The following is a 20,324-nucleotide window of genomic DNA, read 5'->3' on the forward strand; positions in this document are numbered from 1 at the left end:
CCTCCCCTGCCCGCAGCCCCTGTAGAGCCTCCCGCTAGGCCTGCTCTCTGCAGGTCGAGCTGTTCTCCCCCAGGGGCTGCAGCTCCCCCATGGCGCTGTACCTGCTGGCCCAGCGTGCCCATGCCCGCCGGCGGCGGCGGGTGCCCCAGGAGCGGGTGTTCAAACCCCGGATCCAGTTCCTGAACATGCCAGAGGAGCAGGTGATGCGGCGCTACCAGCTCAACCCTGAGATGATCCGAGACCTGTGCCACGCACTAGAGTGTGACCTGCAGCCCTCGACTGGCCGCAGCCATGCTCTCCCTGTTTATGTCAAGGTGACGGCTGCCCTCAACTTCTACACCTCGGGCACATTTCAGACGCCGGCAGGCGACGCAGCTGGCATCAGCCAGGCCAGCATGTCCCGCTGTGTCTCCCAAGTCACGACCGCCCTGACCCGCCGTGCCAACGCCTACATCCGCTTCCCCTTCCAGCCTCGGCAACAGGCCCGCACCAAAGAGGAGTTCCTGCGCATTGCTGGCTTCCCCAACGTGCTAGGCACGCTGGGCTGCACCCACGTGGCCCTCAAGCCGCCCTCGGATCATGAGAACCTCTACCGCAATCCACTGCACTTCCACTCCATGAACATGCAGCTGGTGTGCGATGCCCACGGCATGATAACCCATGTGGTGGCTGAGTTCCCTGGCTCTGTGCCGGATGCCCACATCCTCAGCTGTTCCAGCCTCAGGGGCATCTTTGAGGGGCACCAGAACCTGGATGGCTGGCTGCTGGGTGAGCCATGGCCTAGGGGCCCCTCCGTCAGTTGCCCCACCTGCCAATGTCATGCACCTGTGGCACCCCTTACTTGGCTGTCCTCACTCTCCAGTGTCTCCACTGTCCACCACAGAAGTAGGACTCTTATCTCAGCAGAGTAACCTGGATCCCACTCCTAGCCCATCACTGCAGCCATGCCTGCACGTAGGAGCCAGGGAAGAAATCAAGGCTCCCTGCACCAGCCATAAACCACAGGCCAAGCTCCAGTGGTGAGATTGCTCAGGGTGGTTTGAACACAGGTTGTGTGGTGAAGGCTCCATGACAGCTGCTGGTCACCTGCATCCTCCACCCCAGCCTGATTTCCCTGCTATGTGCAGGGGGCCCTGAGGGAGTGCCCACCCACCTACCAGATTCTGCTAGCTGCCTCAGCCTGCCCTGCCTCTCCCATAGGGGAGTGGGTACACTGTGTCTTGATAGGCCCTTCCTCCCTCTTGGAGCATCATGGACATTTGCAACTTCCAAGCTGCCCAAGAGAGGGAAGGGCCCCCATTATTCCACTCCCCTGAGCCTGTCAGGGCCCCTGCCCAGAGCCTGATTGGAGCTGGCATCCTATAGAGGGGAGAGGCCCCATCTTAAAGCCTGGAGACTGCCATGGGGATGGGTGGAAGGCCAGGGACAGCTAGCGAGTCAACCTGCATAGCATAACCCCTGTGTCTGGTTCTCCACAGCGGATGGCACCTACCCCCTGAAGCCCTGGCTGCTGACACCTGTGGAGGCAGCAGAGACAGCAGCTGAGCAGCGATACAATGCAGCGCACGTGGCCACGCAGGCTGTGGTGGGACGTACAGTGGGGGCACTAAAAGGCCGGTTCCGGTGCCTGGACCAGGCAGGGGGGGTGCTCCAGTACAGCCCCCTCAAGGTCTGCCACATCTTTGTGGCTTGCTGTGTTCTGCACAACATGGCTGTGGGGCGGGGCATTGCCATGCCTGAGGGGGTGGAGCTGGGTGCCAGGCTACCTGACCAGGCTTCTCCCCACCCTGAGCCCCTCTCCCAGGAGGCCCAGTGCCTGCGGCAAGAGCTCATCACCAGCTACTTCAGCTGAGGGACAGCCTGGGCCCCTGACCTACATGCATGTGGGAGGAGATGCAGCGGTTGAAAGCCAGCCCATAGATGTGGGGGGGAGAGTTTGTGGTGGTGGAAGGGCAAAGCTCTCTGGGTTGGACTATGGGCCATAGCCCTACTAGAGCCAGCCCGGTTTCCCTCCCAGCCCTTTGGACTGGTGGGGAGCACATACCTTCCCTGAGACAGACAAAGAGCAAGAGTCTTTGTTTGTGTAGGACCTACACTCACAGGCAGCAAAGGCTAGGATCCTGCCACCACAGAGAGCGGACTGGGCTGCTGGAGCCATTTTCCCCAACCTAGCCACCTCCAGGGGAGGAAGCTGGCACTCTGGCAGCACTGGAGAAGATACAGAGGGCGCTCTCTTGTGAACCACACACAGATCATAGGTGGCCCCCTGGCAACTCTTCCCTGCTAGGACATTAAACTGGCTCCTTGGCACTGGACTGTGCCTGATTTTGAGTTGCGCCTCAGAGGGTGGGGCCCTATCACCCTTTGCTTCCTTCCCAACACCCCCCCCACACACCCACACAAACTGGCTCCTTCTCCCCCCCCCCCCCCCCCCCCCCCCGCTCTGGGACAACAGGGCCCAGCCCCAGGGTAAGATGCAGCTGCCCAGCATAAAGAGCCCCCTCCCTCAGTAGACCCCATGAACTGAGGGCTCCATCCACCTCCTGTCCCTCTCCCATCAAGTGAGCCCCAGCCACCTCCTCCCCCAGCAGTGGGCAGGTGAAGAAAAGGCGTTGGTTTATTTCCTGGTTGCTATAAGAACTGGTTACAGGTCGAGTTAAAAAAACAGACATTCTCCTCTCTGATCATGTACAAAACCCAGGCCCGGCTGGGGGGGGTGGGGGAGGTGGAGCTGGGCCCAGCTGGGGACATGGGCTTGGGGGGTGGGGGCAGAGCTGTGGCTTGTGGGAAATGAGCAGAGACAGCAGAACCAACACAGGGAAAGAAGGAAAGACGAGAAGTAACTGCATTTGGGGAGAGGGGGCAGACGGAGTCCCTGGCTCCCCACTTCAACCTCCCCACGATCCTAACACAAACACCCCAGCCCTGAAGAGGGAGTGGGAGTTTGTGGAAATAAAAATATATTTTAAAAAAGTGGAAGCCACACCCCTGCTCCTCACACCCCTGGGCTGATCCCTGAGGGGGCTGGGGAAGCCCCAACGGGGACACGTGGAACCAGGCACTGCAGCCCAGCCTGCCATGTACACAGGCTCTGGAGAAGGGGGAGATGCGGCTCTGGGAAGAGGGGCTGGGCTCAGTCCTCCAGGATGATGGGTTCACTGGTGCTGGCAGGGTGGGCTGGGGGCCCCGGCACCAGCGGCGCTACCACAGGCCGTATGGGCAGCACTGGCTTCACCTTGAGTGGCAGGTTGGGCCTACGGGCAGCTCGGCGCATCTCCAGGTGGGTGAGAGCCTTGCGCAGCGCCCTGCAGGAGACAGACAGCGGGTCAGAGTGGGACAGCCTGCAAGCAGGGGGGCAGGTTCCCTCCAAATACCCCCCCCCCCCCCAGGCAGCTGTAGGTTCAAGCAGGCACAACCCAGATAGCTCCTGCTGCTGCAACACACAGAGCCCTCAGCTCGGTGAGGGGCAGCAAGTCACAGCAAGAATGAGGCCACAGCCCCAGCCCTCCTCCCAGAGGTTGGGGGGGAGAGAAGAGATGGAATGCCCTCCCCCATTTGAAGACTAGTGGGTTGGAGTGGGGGGGTGAGACTAAAACCCCCAATTTCACCCCATCCAACTGAGAGCTTCGATTCTTCCCCAGTTGGCCTTGGGGTGCTCCCCACCAATCCACTCCCATTACCAGGTGTCCCCTCTGCCTGTCCCCCCACCTGCCATGATTTCCCCCATTGCCTGGTGGGACCTGTCCTCCGTGAGCTAGTGACTCCCCTTCCCCCACATTACCTGGGGCCCCCTCTGCCCCTCACCCCCAAGGTACCTGGTGTCCTTAGTGGCCACGAAGACAACAGGGTTGGGGGCATCAGCTGGGTTCAGCTTCTGACGCTTGACAGCTGGCTGGGCACTCGACCGCATCCCCGAGGTCATAGGTCGGCCATTGGCCGAAAACGGGACCCCGCTCCCTGCCACCTGCACCAATCACAGACCAGAGCCATCAGCTGGGCCTTACCGCCTCCTCTGCATGGACCCCACCCCCTACATCAATCACAGACCGGAACCATCAGCTGAGCCCCACCCTCTGTTGGGACCCACTAACCTGACTCCCATGGGGTTGCCTGAGCAGCGCCCCCCTTAGGAAGGGGCTCTGGGGTTCTGGAGCACAGGCAGGAAGTTCTGACAGCGAGCACCCACCCATGGGTGGGGACCCCCTCCCCCGTCACTCATGCCATCGCTGCCCCCCACCCCAGAGTGTGTGCGTGGCACTCACGCTGTCGTATGCCCTCTTGCCCACGATGCCGGCCAGGCCCCGGTTCTGGCTCATTTGGTTCCGGTTTATGGGCGTCTTGGTGCCGCGTGGCGTTTTTGGTTTCAGAGGGGCCTGCGCAGCTGGAAAACCAGACAGCACCATTAGGATCCCACAGCCTCGTTCATCGCCCTCTGCCCCTCCCCAACATCTTAACTCTCCATGCACCCCCACCCCACTATATTAATCAAATAGAGCCCTCCCCCACCACAATGCCCCACTGCACCCCCCATGAGGATTCTGCAGGGCTGCACCCCAACCTCCCCTTGGGCATTCCTTAACTTGCACTAACTGGGGGGCTTGCGGTCGGTGGTGTCCATGGGAATTCCCCTCTAAGTGTATGAGCCCACATGCAAGATGGGAATCATTTGCCCAGCAGTGCCCGTTGGGGCCACACCAGTGTCCTGTCTGCCCTGTTCCCTCTCCGCACACCTTGAGGATATGAAGGGCGGTGTGGCCATGACCATCCCTCTGTTCCCTCGTGTGTGTGCCTGCACAGATCTCATCCTAGGTGATTGACCAGCAGTCCCACCTCCCTGGTGCTATCAGTGGCCCTGAACAGTGATTGGAACATGGCCTTTCTGAACCTGGCCTCTGGGCTTAAAGCCCAGTCTAGGGCACAGCTTTGGACACAGGGCAGCAGGTTACTCCAACGGGAGGGTTCCTGAAACATTCAGAGGAGGCAGCCTGACCTCTGGCTGAAAAAGCTGTGATACCTGGGGAGAGGAAACACCTGCCATGTGATAACACTAGAATCCACTGGGGAAGCCATTGAGATGGGCTCTAGGAAGAGACCACTTGTCCCTTAGCAATGCCAGTTAATGCAACCAAAAGGCGGGGAGACTGGTCCTACTAGGTAAGAGAACAGGGCTGTAGAGATCTCTCCAGCTTGGAGCTACTTCTTTCCCCCCCCAAAAGGAATTGTATTTAGGAAAGAAAACAGGGAAATTCACTTTCTGGATTCAGTGGGAATCTTAAAACAACTTTAGGAAGTAGTCTTGCCATCCCCTGATGTGGATGAAACATGGTATAATGGAGCCAGGGGACTTGGAGTTTGCCGACGTGCTTGGCTGATGGAATGGCCACCAGAAGAGCCACTTTGAGAGTAAGGTGCTGAAGGGAATATTCAGAGATGGGCTCAGAGGTGGCTACATGAGCCCTGCCAGGCCTTTATTTGACTTTCTAACTGTTGGAGGAACAGTAGGGGGGAGAATACACCACATGACTGACTGGGCTGGCATGCTCTAGCTGCTGCAAGGTGGACCTTGACCGAACTGATCTAGAGTCCACAGAGATTCAGATGCAGACCACACAGTCAAGATTCTTGACACCAGGGCTTTCCAGAGAGTCATGGCTACATGGTTGCTCCCAGACTGAGGATCTTCTCATTGTGAGAAGTTGGTTCTCCTCGTGGAGGGCTTTCTGCTTGGTAAAATCAGTCCTCAGACTTGCAATGAACAGGCTCTACTGGCAACCCTTAACCAGCCAACACAAGTAGATAGTTAGATGTTTGCGTCTGGCTGGAGAATGATTCTGAGATACTATATCAGGACAATCTGGTAGTGCTATTGAAGGCAGAGGTGACATTTGAATGAGATCCAGCAACTAGAGAGATGGTTGTAGGCAGTCTCATCTCTCCCAGAGATGGTGATTCCCCTATCTGAAGCTGGTCCATCCAAGCACCCCAGCCTGTCCCAGAAGCATCTGGGACTGAGGTCTTTGTTGGTGGAAGGATGGAGATGCAGAGCTTCTGTCCACCAGTTTAATGATGACAGGATATGAATTGGGACAATGACGTGCACATCTGTCTTGTAAGGCAATATACGGACCTGAGCCAGCCCTGTGCTGGGGGAGGCAAAGCCTAGCTAGCAGCAGCATGTCAGAGCAGCTTAAGAGTCGAGGACAGGTTTTCAACATGGCTGATTGATTTAATTTGATGTAGGAGGTCACAGAGTTTAAGCCAGGAGGACTATGAGGGCATCTAGTCTGACCTCCTGTATAGCACAGACCACTCAACCCCACCCAGTTAACTCAGGCTATTGGGCTCAATAACCTGGAGTAGACTAAGTATTACAGCCCTCTCGGGACTAAACTAGTATGTGCCACAGGCAGAGACTAGGAGGGAGCAAAGTGCACTACTGCTTGAGGCCCCTGCCATGGCCAATGATTATCTGGGGAAATCTCTCCTCGGGAAGGTACACCACTGATGAACTGGGAATCAGTCAGAGCTACTATGAACCATCTGTGGAGGGATAATTTGCTGGAATTTATCATCATCAAGACAGGAGAAATTCCAGAAGCCTGGAAGAAGACAAATATAGTACCAATCTATAAAAAGGGATATAAGGACAACCCAGGGAATTACAGACCAGTCAGCTTCAGTAGCTGGAAAGATAATGGAGCAAATAATTAAGCAATCAATTTGCAAACACTTAGAAGATAATAAGGTGATAAGTTACAATCAGCATGAATTTGTCAAGAACAAATCCTGTCAAACCAACCTAATAGTGGTCTTTGACAGGGTAACAAGCCTTGTGGCTAGTGGGGAAGCGGTAGACGTGGTATATCTTGACTTTAGTAAGGCTTTTGATACTGTTGTGCGTGACCTTCTCATAAACAAACTAGGGAAATACAACCTAGATGGAGCTACTATAAGGTGGGTGCATAACTGGTTGGAAAACTGTTCCCAGAGAGTAGTTTTCAGTGGTTCAGTCAAGCTGGAAGGGCATAATGAATGGGGTCCCACAAGGATCGGTTCTGGGTCCGGTTCGGTGCATCTTCATCAATGATTTAGATAATGGCATAGAGAGTACACTTATAAAGTTTGCAAACGATACCAAGCTGGGAGGGGTTGCAAGTGCTTTGGAGGATAGGATTGAAATTCAAAATGATCTGGACATCAGGTTTGAAGTAAGTAGTATGAAATTCAGTAAGGACAAATGCAAAGTACTCCACTTAGGAAAGAACAAATCAGTTGCACACATACAAAATGGGAAATGACTACCTAGGAAGGAGTTCTGCGGAAAGATCTGGGGGGGTCATAGTGGATCATAAGCTAAATATGAGTCAACAATGTAATATTGCAAAAAAGGCAAACATCCTCCTGAGATGTATTAGCAGGAATGTTGTAAGCATGACACGAGAAGTAACTGATAAGGCCTCAGCTGGAGTATTGTGTCCAGTTCTGGGCGCTACATTTCAGGAAATGTGGACAAACTGGAGAAATTCCAGAGAAGAGCAACAAAATTGATTAAAGGTCTAGAAAACATGACCTATGAGGGAAGATTGAAAAAATTAGGTTTGTTTAGTCTGGAGAAGAGAAGACTGAGGTGGGGACGTGATAACAGTTTTCAAGTACATAAAAGGTTGTTGCGAGGAGGAGGGAGGTAAATTGTACTCGTTAAGCTCAGAGGATAGGACAAGAGGCAATGGGCTTAAATTGCAGCCAGGGAGGTTTAGGAAAAACTTCCTAACTGTCAGGGTGGTTAAGCACTGGAACAAATTGCCTAGGGAGGTTGTAGAATCTCCGTCATTGGAGGTTTTTAGGAGCAGGTTAGACACACGCCTGTTAAGGATGGTCTAGTTATTACCTAGTCCTGCCTTGAGTGCAGGGGACTGGACTAGATGACTTAGTAAGTTCCCTTCCAGTTCTATGATAAGGCCAAGTTTCTTGAATAGGCCAAGGACAAAATCTAGGGAGACTTCCTGATGGGGCTGCCTAGACATCCATGCTCTGTCTCTTCAGGTACTTTGTGAAGACTCTTGATCCTCTGGAGAGACCAAAGGTCAGCACCTTGCAGTGATAATGGTTGACCCTACAGTCAGAGGTACTTCCATAGCATGACCGCTCTAGCCCACAGGAAGGGCACATCCTGTAAGTCTGGAACCACAAACCAGCCTTGAGCCTGTAACTGAGGGATGCGAGCGTTGCCATCCAGGAAGGTGCATATGTGCCTGTTCGGTCTTCTCAAGTTGAGGATGGGATGTGGTCCCCCTTTTTTCTTGGAATAAAGAATTATCAGGAGTAGAAACCTCTTCACTGCTCCTAGGCAAAGCAGGGAGGCCACTTGCAATTGGTTTTCATGAGAAGGGCCCCTGGAGAGGGACAGGAAAGGGGGCAGAGACTGGAATGGGAGTACCCTGGGAGATAACTTATAGTACCCATTGGTCAGTAATTACTCTACTCCACATCAGAGTGAATAAAGGTGGCATCCCTAGATAAGGTTGGGGAGAGCAGCTCTGGATTGTGACTCTTGACCTCTGTGTCAAACCTGCTCCCCAGACAATGAAGTTGGGATGGCTAGTGGTGCATGAGAAAACCTGGGCTGCTGCTGCGAGCAGATGTCTGTTCCTTGCCTGATCTGGCTTCCTTCTGTAGGCTGGGGTACGAATGCCCAATGATCACAGCAGGTCTCTGGAATCCTTCAGGGAATGTAGAGCATGATAGTACAGGCTAAATATCTTTTGAACAGCCAGTCTGAAATGGTATTCTGAAACTCCTTTGGGACACCTGGGGCTTTTAGCCATGTGGTGACTCCCACAGCCATGGATCTAGCTGCATATCCCAAGCATCCATGGCTGCTTGGAGAGATGTTTGCACCAGTGACAGATGTTATTGCCTTTAGATATTGTCTATCCTCTTAAAGTCTACTGATAAAGGGAGCTACTTTCTCCCAAGTTAGAGTCCGACTCAGAATAGTGCTTGGTAATTTGCTATCTGTACCTGGGAAGAGGCTGAGAAATAAGCTTTTCTACCTGAGAGGTCAAGCTTTCTATTGGGGATTTTGTCTTTCAGAGTAGACATCAGTGGACCAGGCTCTCTGTCTCTCTCCTTCCAAGACCACCAGGAATCCAGGGACCAGGTGGGTGTAGAACTTCTCAGCTCCCTTTTGCAGAACTTGATCTTTTTTCTCTGCTTGCTTTGAAGTTAGGGTGAAGGTACCCAGCGGCTTCCAGAGATCTGTGACTGGCTCCATTGTGCCCTTCCCGACTGGCATCACCATCCTGCCCAGAGCAAAGATGTCAAACAGTCTGAGGGATGAGGGGTCTTGGATCACTGAGCTCTCAGTTTCTAGGGCATCAGAGTCTGAGTAGTCTGCTCCTGAAATATTCTGTAGGCATCCAGAGCAGAGGCCGCTTCATCGGGTGAGACAAGGAGGGATCTATCGGAGAGGTTGGGGACACTGCTCCTCAGTTTCAGGACCTGTCTCTCCTTCCTCTGCGGATGTTCTTCCTCATCTCTAACCCTCCAAGCGTCTCACGGCCAAGGGATCTGGGTCGTCTCTCAAGGGGGCCTTGTAGTCAAAGCTGCAGGACAGTGGAACATTCTTTGCTTGCCAGTGTGCTAGAGGGAGAGCTACTTCTGGAGGATTTTCAGAGCAGAGCCCAGTACGGCCACAGTGAAGAGCTGTAAGAGTGGGGCAGGTCAGACCACTGCCATGGAGGTGGGTGTCAGAGGACAGACCAGCGCTCTGAAACAAGTGGTGTTCACTGGAGAGGAACCCTTCCCAGAGCCCGGTACATGGGCGGGAGGTGGTGGTGTGGTGTGGTCTGGTCTGGAGAGGGAGAGGAGATTTCCTGCGACAGCAGAGTGACCTCTTGGCTGGTGTGTCAGTACAGCTGTTGAAGTTTGTTCCGTGTGTAGCATCCTTGGGACCAGAGAAGTAGCAATTCCCAAAACCAAAAACCACTCGATTCCTTGTCACTTGCCCCTGGATTCTGAGAGGGAGGGGACTGAAGGCCAATGACTTTTCTTAGGCCTCTCGGCACCTCCTGGTTCAGGGAAGGTAGATTGGTGCCTAAAGCCAAGTGTGGTCTGGTGTTCTGGGCAAGTCTGCCTCAGAGTGGAGGATGTGGTACCAGTCTTCAGCACTGGAGCAACCAGTGATGCCAAGCTGACTTTTGGCAGCTGTGGCTGGCCCATTGGTACCATTTCCGATTCCCCAAATGGTACCGGTCTCAGGAGCTGCATCCCAGCTGCCAGCAGCACTGACTGCCAGGGACTTGAAGTTGAAGGTCTTGTGTGGAGCCTGATATCCGTTCTTCTGGGTTCAAAGTGCCCCACGACTGCTCCAGAAGCAGCATTTCAGCCGAGTGTCCCTGATTGTCTTGTTGACAAAAAGGACCAGCAGAGCGTGCACCAATCAGATACATGTCTTGCCTAAGCAGATAGTTAAGGGCCATGTCCATGGGAAAGGGGAACAAGCACAGGGTGGAAAGCCTGAGGGCCTTCAATCCATAAAGCACCAAAGAAAAATAAGGAACTTGGGAGAAGCGGGGAGGGGATCGTTGAGAAAACTAAGGGAAAAAAGCATTTAAGGGATTAAGGCAACCTACCTACCACTATGAAACATGCTGAGGGCAGCAGGCAGCCATAGCCTGGCTCCATCTTGCTGCCAGGGGCAGCAAGAGGAACTGAGGTACAGTTGCATCCATTCTGCCCTTTATGCCCACAGCCGAGGGCATGCAAGGGCATCCAACCTCATGCAGATGCACCTAGAGTGGGATCCACAGACAAACACTCAAAGACCGTGGAGCAACAGCCCTGTTCAAGTGGAGAGCAGTGCTGTCCGGTCAATGGGGGGGCTGAGGAGTTTCCCCCTTGGAATGGAGGTAAGGCTGGTGTGGGGCATGGGAAGCCAGGCAGGTGTGGGGCTGCAGGCCTCAGTCCTCCCAAGCTGGGCTCTCCCTGCTGTGCCTAGAGCTCCGTGCCCCTGGCCCTTACCCAGCTCTTTGACGATGGTGGCCAGCGGCAGTCGCACCAGGGGGTGAATCTTCAGGGGGGTCTTGGCTGCCTTGGGTAGCCGGATAGAGCCTATGGAGGGAAGCAGAGAGTGGGTGTGAGATGGGGGAGCCCATGGTGCCCTCCCTCCCAGCCCAGCACACGTACACTCAGCCTTGATGGCGTTGGCGTTGATAGGAGCATAGGGGCGCCGGGCAGCACGGCGTGGCTGCAGGATGTCGCGGCACATGCGGCGGGCAATGCGGGTCAGCTTGGTGGTCTGCAGCAGGAAGGTCTGGCGGTTCTTGGCCAGCAGCTTGGCCCGGTTGGCGCTGGTCGTGTAGGGAGAAAGGCTCTGGGCTTCCGGCCTTGACATGTGGCCCCTGGAGTGCGGCTCCTGCGACACAGAAGGGTAGGTGGGTCAGGGCCCAGCATGGGGCACTGGGAGAGCCTGGGGTCAGGGACACAGCCCAGCACAGGCTGGACAGAGGAGCCCAAGGCTCAAGTGCTGGCAGTCCCCAGCTCTCAACCTGTGGGGTATGTACACCCCCGGGACCACGAGGAATGAGGGCCTCCCCAGTGCAGCCTAATACCCCTGCCCCCCCACCAACCCCCAAACGCAGGCATTAACCATGGAGGGCCGCACCCATGCCCATCCACTCCAGCAGGCATTACCGAGCTCCCTGCATGCCTATGCCCCGGGCAGGGATTGCCACCACACTGTCAGTGCCCTGCATGCCCATCCCCCGGGAGGTGTTACTGTGGTGCCATGCCCCTCAGCCGGCATTACCGTGGCACTGCGGGCGGCTCCCTCCAGCTGTGTCGGGGTCTTCAGCCCCCCGTATTTCTTCCAGTAGATCCAGCAGGAGGCGCAGAGGCGGCACTGCATGTTGGGCGGGCCCCAGGCATACCACTGTGCTGACTGGGTGGCTGAGGGCGAGGAGAGACTGCAGTATTAGGGGGAGGGGACTCCACAGCTGAGCAACCTGCTGACAGGAAGGCCCAGGGATCCGCCCCCTCCCCCGGGACAAGAACCATGGCAGCAGTCAGGGCCCTCCACCCCCAGCCTTGGAGCCCCACGTCAGCACTCACTGTGGCAGCTCTCACAGGTCAGCCCCTTCTGGAAGCCAGCCCCGTTCATGCCAGGCTTGGAGCCCACCGAGATGATCTGATTGGGGTTAGGTTTAGTGCTGCCAGGGGAGAAGAGACGAGGTCACACCCAACTCCAACTCCAGACCACCCACCACCTAGGGGGAGGGCAGGGGGCCTGCTCCCCACAGTGCATGGGACAGGCACCTCTTATCCCAGACCCCACTAGAAGGGGACATAGCCCCTCCCTCAGGCCTAGCCTCCTGTCCTACCTCCCCCACATGCTCACACTGGGGGTGACCACCCCCTCCCCCACGCTCACACTAGGCAGGGGTGACCGCCCTTCCCCCATGCTCACACTAGGCAGGGGTGACTGCCACACCCACACACACCCCCACAATACTCACTAGGTAGGGATGTAGACCTGCTTCAGTTTGCTATCAGCTTCAGCGGCCTTCAACCTTTTCTGCAAACAGAGACACGGCCTAAGCAGGGGAGGAGATGCAGCCCCCTCACTCACTCCCGGCAGGAGGAAGGCCCAGTCCCAGAGCCCCTCACCTCCCGGGCCCAGCTCACCTGCTGGATGTAGCGGTCGGTGGTTTTCCACATGTAGTAGAACTGCACAATGCTGGCCAAGGACTTCCAGGGCAGCTGCAAGGGCCAGAGAGGTGGTCAGACAGCGCCAGGAGAGCCCCACACACCCAGCCCCAGGAGGCATGGGGTGGGAGGGAGACAGCAGTGCCTCAGCCTCCCATGCCGACCCAAGCCAGTGCAGGATCAGTCTCCAGGGGTCCCAATCCCTCTCCTGGGTCCACGTCCCCCCAAGATGGAGCAGTCCAGTGTGGGTGCCTGGAAGGTTCTTACCACTCCCACAAAGGAAGGCCTTAGAGCGGGTCCCAGGCAGATCCATCCCCCCCCCATCCCCACTCACAAAGTCCTGTCGGATGTCATTGAAGTCCTTGCCGTACTTCTCCAGCGCCTCCTCAAAGAGCATGGCCTCCGAGGCCGACCACTCCTCCATCTCGTCGCGACACAGCACTGGGCCCCCCTGGGGCACCAGCGTCGACATGGCCTTGGCCAGGTCGTAGCCGTTCCGCTGCAGCGTGTCCATGGCATGGAACTGCGAGGAAAGGGTTGGTCAGCAGGCTGTCTCTCCTGGCTGCCGGGGGACACACGAGCCTCCGAGCCAGCACCCCATGAGAGGAGTGCAATGTTCCCCAGGGGTTACGTCTCTCAACCCTCTGGGCAGGGGGCAACCCGAGCCCCCCAGCCTTGGGTCAGGAGGGTTGAGGCAGCTTCTGAGGCCCCTGTCACATCCAGTGAGTCACCTTGGGCTGTAGGGGCTCCTCCAGGAGCCACTGGGGATAAGGACACCACACAAATGGACTGCAGAACTCAGAAAACACACAGCCTGTTCCCTGCCCCCCCATCTCCTTCTCACCAGTGTGATGTCCCGGGAGGCGGCGGCTGCGCTCATGTGCAGACTGGGCTGCCGGATGGAGCTGCTGCAGTCCAGAGCTCGAGCAAAGGTCCCGACGGCCCTGGGGAGGGACACAGGTTAGCGACAACCCAGACCCCAAGGGAGCCCCACGTGAACCAAGAGACCCCCTCCTCTCCCCCCCAAGTCCATGGAGCACTGTGCCCCCGCCCCCGAGCTGGCATCTCACCGAGCCACCACCAAGAATTGGTCAATTTGCCGGTCGGTCAGTGGGTTGTCGGGGTCCCAGACCTTCATCTCCATCTTCTGCTGGTTCCGATTGTCCGACTCACCTGTGGGGAGGAGCCAGTCAGGAAAGACGATACTGCATCTCTTCCCCCACCCCTCACCCCGAGAGAGGCAGGCAAGGTACATGGCTCCCCTAGGGCATTGGGGCCCTCCCTCCGGGACACGGCTGCCCCAGAGAACGAGACTGACCTCCCCCAGGTGCCCAGATCGGTCCAGGAGACACCCTCCCCCATCACCTTCAGCCAGCCGGTCGGGGATCTCAGCTTGGAACTTGCAGCCGACCCGAATCTCCCCCTGGTCAGCCAGAAGCGTCTTCTGGACAGGGTCAAAGACCAGCGAGTAGAAGAAGCAGTCCTGGGGTAGGGGCAGAGGGGTTAGGCAGGGCACCCCAGCAGACTGGTCTCTCACAACCCTGCCCCACCCAGAAACAGCTCTTCCCATACCCCCAAGAGAGAGCTCTGCCCTGGTTTCAACCCTTCTCACCAGCAGCCAGGCCAGGGGGCAAGTCCTCCTTCCTCCCTGCCCCCACTCCCTGACCAGTTCCAGGGCGCTGAGCCCAGCCCCTCAACCCCTGTAGGCCCAGCCCCTCCAAAGGCCCAACTCCTCACCTCCTTCTCCAGGTACTGGCTGAGGATGTCAGTCTCGTTGAGCAGCGTGACGCTGCATTTCCCCCTGCAGGAACCAAGCACAGGTCACATCACAGGCTGGCCCCATGGTTCCCCCGCCCCAGATCGGGGCCCTGAGGGATCCCCACATCCCAGCAGCAGCAGCAGAGTCGGCCCTACAGAGCTGCTGCCCCGGGCTCACACCCCTCCCTGTGAAACTGGTTTGGTGCTGGACCGCCCCAGAGGACACAGACCCAGGAGATGGCAACAGGGAGGCACGAAACCCAGGATAAGGCCCCCCAGGCCGAGGAAGGCCTCTCCCTCAAAAGAGCCCTAGCCCCCGTGCCCAGCAGAGCTCCCCCACGCACCGTATGTGGGTGGCTGGCAGCGACTCAAACTGGCGCGACAGGAAGAGCTCACGATGCTTCAGCTGGTGCCGCTGCTGCTCCGACACCCCCGGCTGCTTCGACTCCTCCTCAAACTCGCCTGCGGCAGGACACGAGGGTCAGGGGCTCCCAGCCGCATCATCTCCCCCCGACAAAGAGCTTCCACAGAGCTCCCAGCCTGCCCACCTCCCCCCAACAAAGAGACCCCAGCCCCACCACCTCCCCCCAACAGAGAGCCCCACAAAGACCTCCCCAACAGAGAGCCCCATGGAGACCCCAGACCCCCACCACACACACTTCTCCCTGACAGACAGCCCCACAGAGACCCCAGCCCCTACAGCAAAATCAGACCCCACCCTCCCACATCCCAGCCCCAAGGCTGCTGCTGTCCATCCCTAATTACTCACTGCCCCCAATTTCGCCCGCCCCCCCAGTCCCAGGAGCAAAGCTCTGCTGCTCCCATCACCCACTCTATCCCCCAAGAGCAGAGAGTACTGCCCTACCCCCCATTCAGCCCCCAAGCTGAACCTCCCCCTTCCTACCCCCACCAGTTTCACAGCACACTGCCCTGCCCAGAACAGGGCAAGCTCCAGGCTTAAACATCCCCTCCCTGCCCAGGAGCACCCGTAACTCCCCCTGGAGCAGAGCACCTGCCTGGAGTTAACCCTCCCCGGGGTTAACCCTCCCCATGCTGAAAAGCAGTGTGTACCCCCTCCCCAATAACCCCCAGAGCACAGCACCGCCCCAGGTTAACCCTCCCCCACTGCCCAAGAGCAGAATGCACCCCCCTCAGAACCCTCCCTCTAGCAGAGCATGCTCCCCCCATCCTCAGAGGCCCTCCCTCCTCAAAGCAGGAAGTGGCCAAGCTGCGCCACCCGCCACGAAGCTCATTGTTCTCCCAGCCCCACTGTCTCCAGCACTTGGCAGCAGCCCAGTGGGGGACGGCACTGATTCCACCCTGTTCACGTGTTCAGGAAGCCCTGTGGGGTGGGGGCAGGGTAGGCGGGGGCAGCCCCCTGGGACCCAGTCCCACTCCTCGCCCACCCCACTTGGGCAGAGTCAAGGGTGGCCCCCACCAAACAGGCCCGGAAACCCCAAGCCCAGGCGAGCAGCTAGCACAGGCCCCAACCGGAAGAGCTCCCACGGCCTGTTAACTCTGCACTGCCCATGGCCTCCATGCTGCAGCAGCCTCATACATGAGGGGCTAGGGAGAGCTGGGCAAGCTCCGGCCCCAGCACCCCTCACTCCTGACCCACAGCCCCCTGCTGTGCCAGCCCCTCCCCCCCGCCTACAGCTCTGCTGGTGCCCCTCACTCCCAATCTGCGGCCCCCTGCTACCCCAGCTCTGGACTGGGAAATGAACTAACATTCCCCTCCCCCCCACACACACACCCTAGGCTTGGGTCTCCTCAGTTGCATTTGCTGATTGTGTGTTTGACACCAGTGCTCTTGGGGTGAAAGGTCAAAGTCTAGGCACCTGCAAGACCCTTCACAGATCCTTGGACACTGCCCAATGCAGGTTGAATAGGCGTGAGACGGGGAGGAGGAGGAGGGACCCTGACTGTACTGTGTGCTGGGGGGCTCATCACCCCAGAGACACTCCCTGCCTCATACCACAAATGACAAGGATTAGTGCCACTCTTACCCAGTGCCTGCAGCCTACGGGGAGGGGAAGGAGGAGACGGGGCTGGGAAAGGAGCTGGCAGCTTTCCTAGCCAGGCAAGCAGGGAGCTGCCCAGGGAGGGGCAGGCGGGGTGGCCTTTTACCCACTAGCTCCAGGCAGCAGCAACTCTGTCAGTATGTCTGCCCTGCATCACAGGCACGGGGCCATAATATTCCTCCAACCAGCCCCACCCCACACATGCCCCACTGCCCCCCAACAGCCCCCACACACACATCCCAGTGCCCAAGACCCCACACCTGAGAGAGCCACTGCTCCCCAATGACTAGGACTGTCCCCCAACCCTATGCAGGCCCCTACTACTTCATCCCCAAAGATAGACCCACCCCCTGCTAGCCTGAGACAGCCTAATAGCCCCCAAGACCTCTACCCCACTCCATGCTCCCCCTGAGGCAGACCCCAGAGGCCCCAGGCCTGCCAGTAGAGCCATGGGGATGGGCCCCAGCACTCACGAGCGTTGCTGTCAGCCAGGCTGTTGAGGCTGCTGGAGATGTCCCGGCGCCGGAAGAGACACACCACCTTGGCCTCCACATTGCCATTAGCTGTCTGGGGATGAGAGCAGGACGCTGCCTGAGAGGAGAGGCTGGCACTGCTGTTCCCCTGGGAGTTGCTCCTCACCACCCCCACACCCTAGACACAGCACTTGGTGCAGCCTCCCAGCTGGGGCACTGAGGGAACTGCCAGGGGATCCCAGCTCCCTCCTGTACGTACATATGGCAGGCTCAGAGTGGCTGCAGTGCCCCCAGGAGCAACCTTTCAATCTGGCCAAGGGGTCCCTCCTGTAAAGGGGGTCTGGCTACAAATCCCCAATGGTGTGTGTCTGTGGGGGTCTGGCTGCAGGTCCCTAGCCTTTGGGGGGGGATGTATAGACAGGGTACATCTGGCTGTTGCGCCCAAGCCCAGTAGGAGGGGCAGGGGAGAGATGTGGGTCTCTAGTGTGAGAGGGGGTACGGATGTCTAGCTCTGGTCCCAAAGCCCAAGGGAGGTGGAGGGGGGGTGGGTCTCTGGTGCACAGCTGGTGGGGGTGAGCATACAGGTACCGGCTGTGGTCCTGTGGCCCTAAGGGATGCATGCAGGACATGTGGTGGAGGGGGATCCCCTGGGTGTGGTCTCATGGCCCCTCACCTTGTTGAGCTCCTCAATGCGCCGGACGAGGTAGGGGTTACTGGAGGAATTCTCAAAATAGACGTAATCTGCAGAGAGAATTGAGACCGAAGACGTCGGAGGGAAATCAGGAGAATAGGCAGGCACCCAGGAAGCACAGGCTGAACCCTCAGAGCCATCACACGAGCCACCTGTCCCCATGGGGGCTCACCACCACCTTCAGTCTCCATCCCAGTGCCACCTGCTCCCAATGGGGCATTCGTCTCCTCCCCCGTGGGGCTGCCTCACCTAGACTGCCCCAGCTGTTTCATACTCGCCTGCCAAGCACCCGGTGTATCCATGGGGTTTCCTGTCCCCACCCTCAGCCAGGCCCTGAACAGCAGTAACCAGGCAGCCCCCAAAGGGGGGGTCCCTCTCCCAGTCTCCATCTCGCCAGTTAGCACAGCAGCAGGCACCAACACATTCCTCCCATCAGCACCCACTTGCACACATAGGCAACATTGCCCAGGCTGCAGCACCCCAGAGCAGGGGCCAACTTCCTATCCCACCCCTCTTAGCACCCAGACCCCCCAACTGCCACTCCCAGTCACAGCCAGGCAGCGCCCCCCTGCTGGCACCACCTGCCAAACATCTGCACGGACATGGCCCAGTCTAAGGGCAGCATTGCCAGTGCCTGGTGATAGGTTCCAGCCCGGAGCAGCAAAAGCTAGGCATGGGCAGCATTGACCAGGCTCAGGAGGTAGCTGAGCCACAGTGCCCAAGCAGCGAAACAGCCAGGTACTGGTGTGGACAAAGCGCTGCCAGGATAGGAGACAGCCCCCCCCTCAAAGCAGCACAACTGCAAAGGGATCTCAGTGCAAGATCACACACACACCTGCGGAAGACACCCCAGAGTCAGCACAAGGGGAGGATGTTATAAAATAGAGCCACTAGGAAGGAGAGACCCTTCCCCCAAAGTGCCACTCCCCCAAATGCTCTAAAATGAGATGTCCCACAACTGTCCCCACCTCCCAACCAACTGTTCCACACACCATCTCCATAACCAGACCCCCAAGCTACCCCACATAACTTACCCTCCACAACATCCCCCAACCAGGCCTCCTCCTCCCACAGCCCATAATCCACCCCCAACAGCCCCAAAACTACATATACCTCTCCCAGCCCTCCCCCCCCCCACACACAACCCACACCCACAAACTGCCCCCCACATAACCCACTCTCCCCAACATCCCCAAACCAGACACCCCCTCCCTCAGCCCATAACCCACCCCTAACTGCCCCAAAATTACATACACCTCAAGCAGCCCTCCAAACCCACCCCCCACACCCCCAAACTGCCCCCACATATAACCTGCCCCCCTGGCCTCCCCACAACCAGATTCCTCCCAACTCTCCCCCACAAGCACCTCACACCCTACTTGGTCAGCTGCCCCAGACACTCCACAAGCAAACTCCTGACCACATATAAACACCTCACTGACCCCCATTCCCCAATCGCTCCCCGACCAGCCATACCCACAGCTCACCAAGGCTTGTACTCCATATAACCAGCCCACCGCCCCGGACCCCATATGGGCCCCACACCCGGTAAATTCCCTTACCCCATTTAACCAAACTCACTGCCCCCCAAAGGATTCCCTCCACCCCATACCCTGCCAGCTCCCACCACAACCTACCTCATCCCCAAATAACCAGCCTATTACCAGCCCAACCCACCAGCCAGAACCCCAAGTACCCTATTTTCCCACAGTACTTGAACTTCTTCACACCACGCCACCAGCTCACTACACCAGACTCCCCTGCCCCCACATAACTAGCCCATCATCCCTTACCCCCATTGTCCACCTCCCCCCCACAACCTGATCCCCCCCGACTGCCCCATGCCCTCCAGAGCCTGTGAACACCCCATACCTGATGAAACCACCTCCCTATCCCACAGCGCCCCCACCCTATAATAACCCCAAACCCCACATAACAAACCCGCTGCTCCCCACCCCCAACCAGCACCCATCCCCCCATACAGCCTGCTCCCCGTGGGTCAGATCACTCCGCCCTCTCCCCTACCCCGACACAGGGGCGCAGCATGTGGGGGGAGAACAGCCTCTTCCTCTAGGGAACTAAGAGGGCACCCCCCCCCATCCGCTAGTGCTGGGGACACACCGCCCCGTCCAGCCCCGCTTCCCCCCACACTGACACCTCCGGCCCAGCCACTGCCCCGCAGCGCCACACTCCTGGGGGCGCCCCAGCCCCGTCTGCCCCGCTCACTCCCCCAGCCCGCGGCTCCCCGCACTCCCCGCCCAGCCGCGCACTGACTCCCCCCGGGCCAACCCCGCTCTGTCCAGTTCAGTCCCAGCCGGGGGCAGCCCCGGCCCCGACTCACCCCCCACCCGGTACATATTGGCCGCCATGGCCCCGCCGCGCGATGGGGGAAGGGGAGGGGGTTCCGTCCGGCTCCACTCGGGCCCTCGCTAGCCCCGCTCCCGGCCGCTCTTCATCTCCTCCCGCTCCGCCGCGCCGCCGCCTCCTCCTCCTCACGCAAGGCCAGGGCCAGGCGACTTCGGGCGGTTCCGGCCGCGCTTCGAGGGTCTCCGGGAAAGGATCGGGGAGGCTCGGAAATATCCGAGGCGGCTTCGGGCCCAAATCGGGTCTCTCCGGAAACATTCGTATCTTTCCGGAAGCACCTGGGGAAGCTTCGGGCATCGCCGACGACAGCCT

General features: G+C 58.2%; 2 protein-coding genes across 2 annotated transcripts; one reads left to right on the forward strand and one right to left on the reverse strand.

Moving 5' to 3' along the window:
• The first annotated feature begins 11 nt into the window (after window positions 1–11).
• On the forward strand, window positions 12–2,310 carry LOC117880018 (putative nuclease HARBI1). The gene is made up of 2 exons (XM_034775660.1): window positions 12–768; window positions 1,479–2,310. The coding sequence occupies exons 1-2, from the start codon at window positions 90–92 to the stop codon at window positions 1,850–1,852; spliced, it is 1,053 nt and encodes a 350-aa protein (XP_034631551.1). The 5' UTR covers window positions 12–89; the 3' UTR covers window positions 1,853–2,310.
• A 289-nt stretch (window positions 2,311–2,599) lies between these two features.
• MTA2 (metastasis associated 1 family member 2) lies at window positions 2,600–20,175 on the reverse strand. Its single transcript, XM_034775661.1, has 18 exons — window positions 19,990–20,175; window positions 17,631–17,698; window positions 16,958–17,051; window positions 14,808–14,925; window positions 14,443–14,506; window positions 14,071–14,188; window positions 13,776–13,878; window positions 13,550–13,649; window positions 13,040–13,228; window positions 12,685–12,759; window positions 12,516–12,574; window positions 12,112–12,209; window positions 11,810–11,949; window positions 11,188–11,416; window positions 11,023–11,112; window positions 4,263–4,381; window positions 3,816–3,964; window positions 2,600–3,305 (listed from the first exon to the last, which is right to left on the reverse strand). The coding sequence occupies exons 1-18, from the start codon at window positions 20,015–20,017 to the stop codon at window positions 3,134–3,136; spliced, it is 2,013 nt and encodes a 670-aa protein (XP_034631552.1). The 5' UTR covers window positions 20,018–20,175; the 3' UTR covers window positions 2,600–3,133.
• Window positions 20,176–20,324: the final 149 nt, after the last annotated feature.

This window comes from Trachemys scripta, chromosome 7 (genome assembly GCF_013100865.1).
Source record: "Trachemys scripta elegans isolate TJP31775 chromosome 7, CAS_Tse_1.0, whole genome shotgun sequence".
Lineage (NCBI taxonomy): Eukaryota > Metazoa > Chordata > Testudines > Emydidae > Trachemys > Trachemys scripta.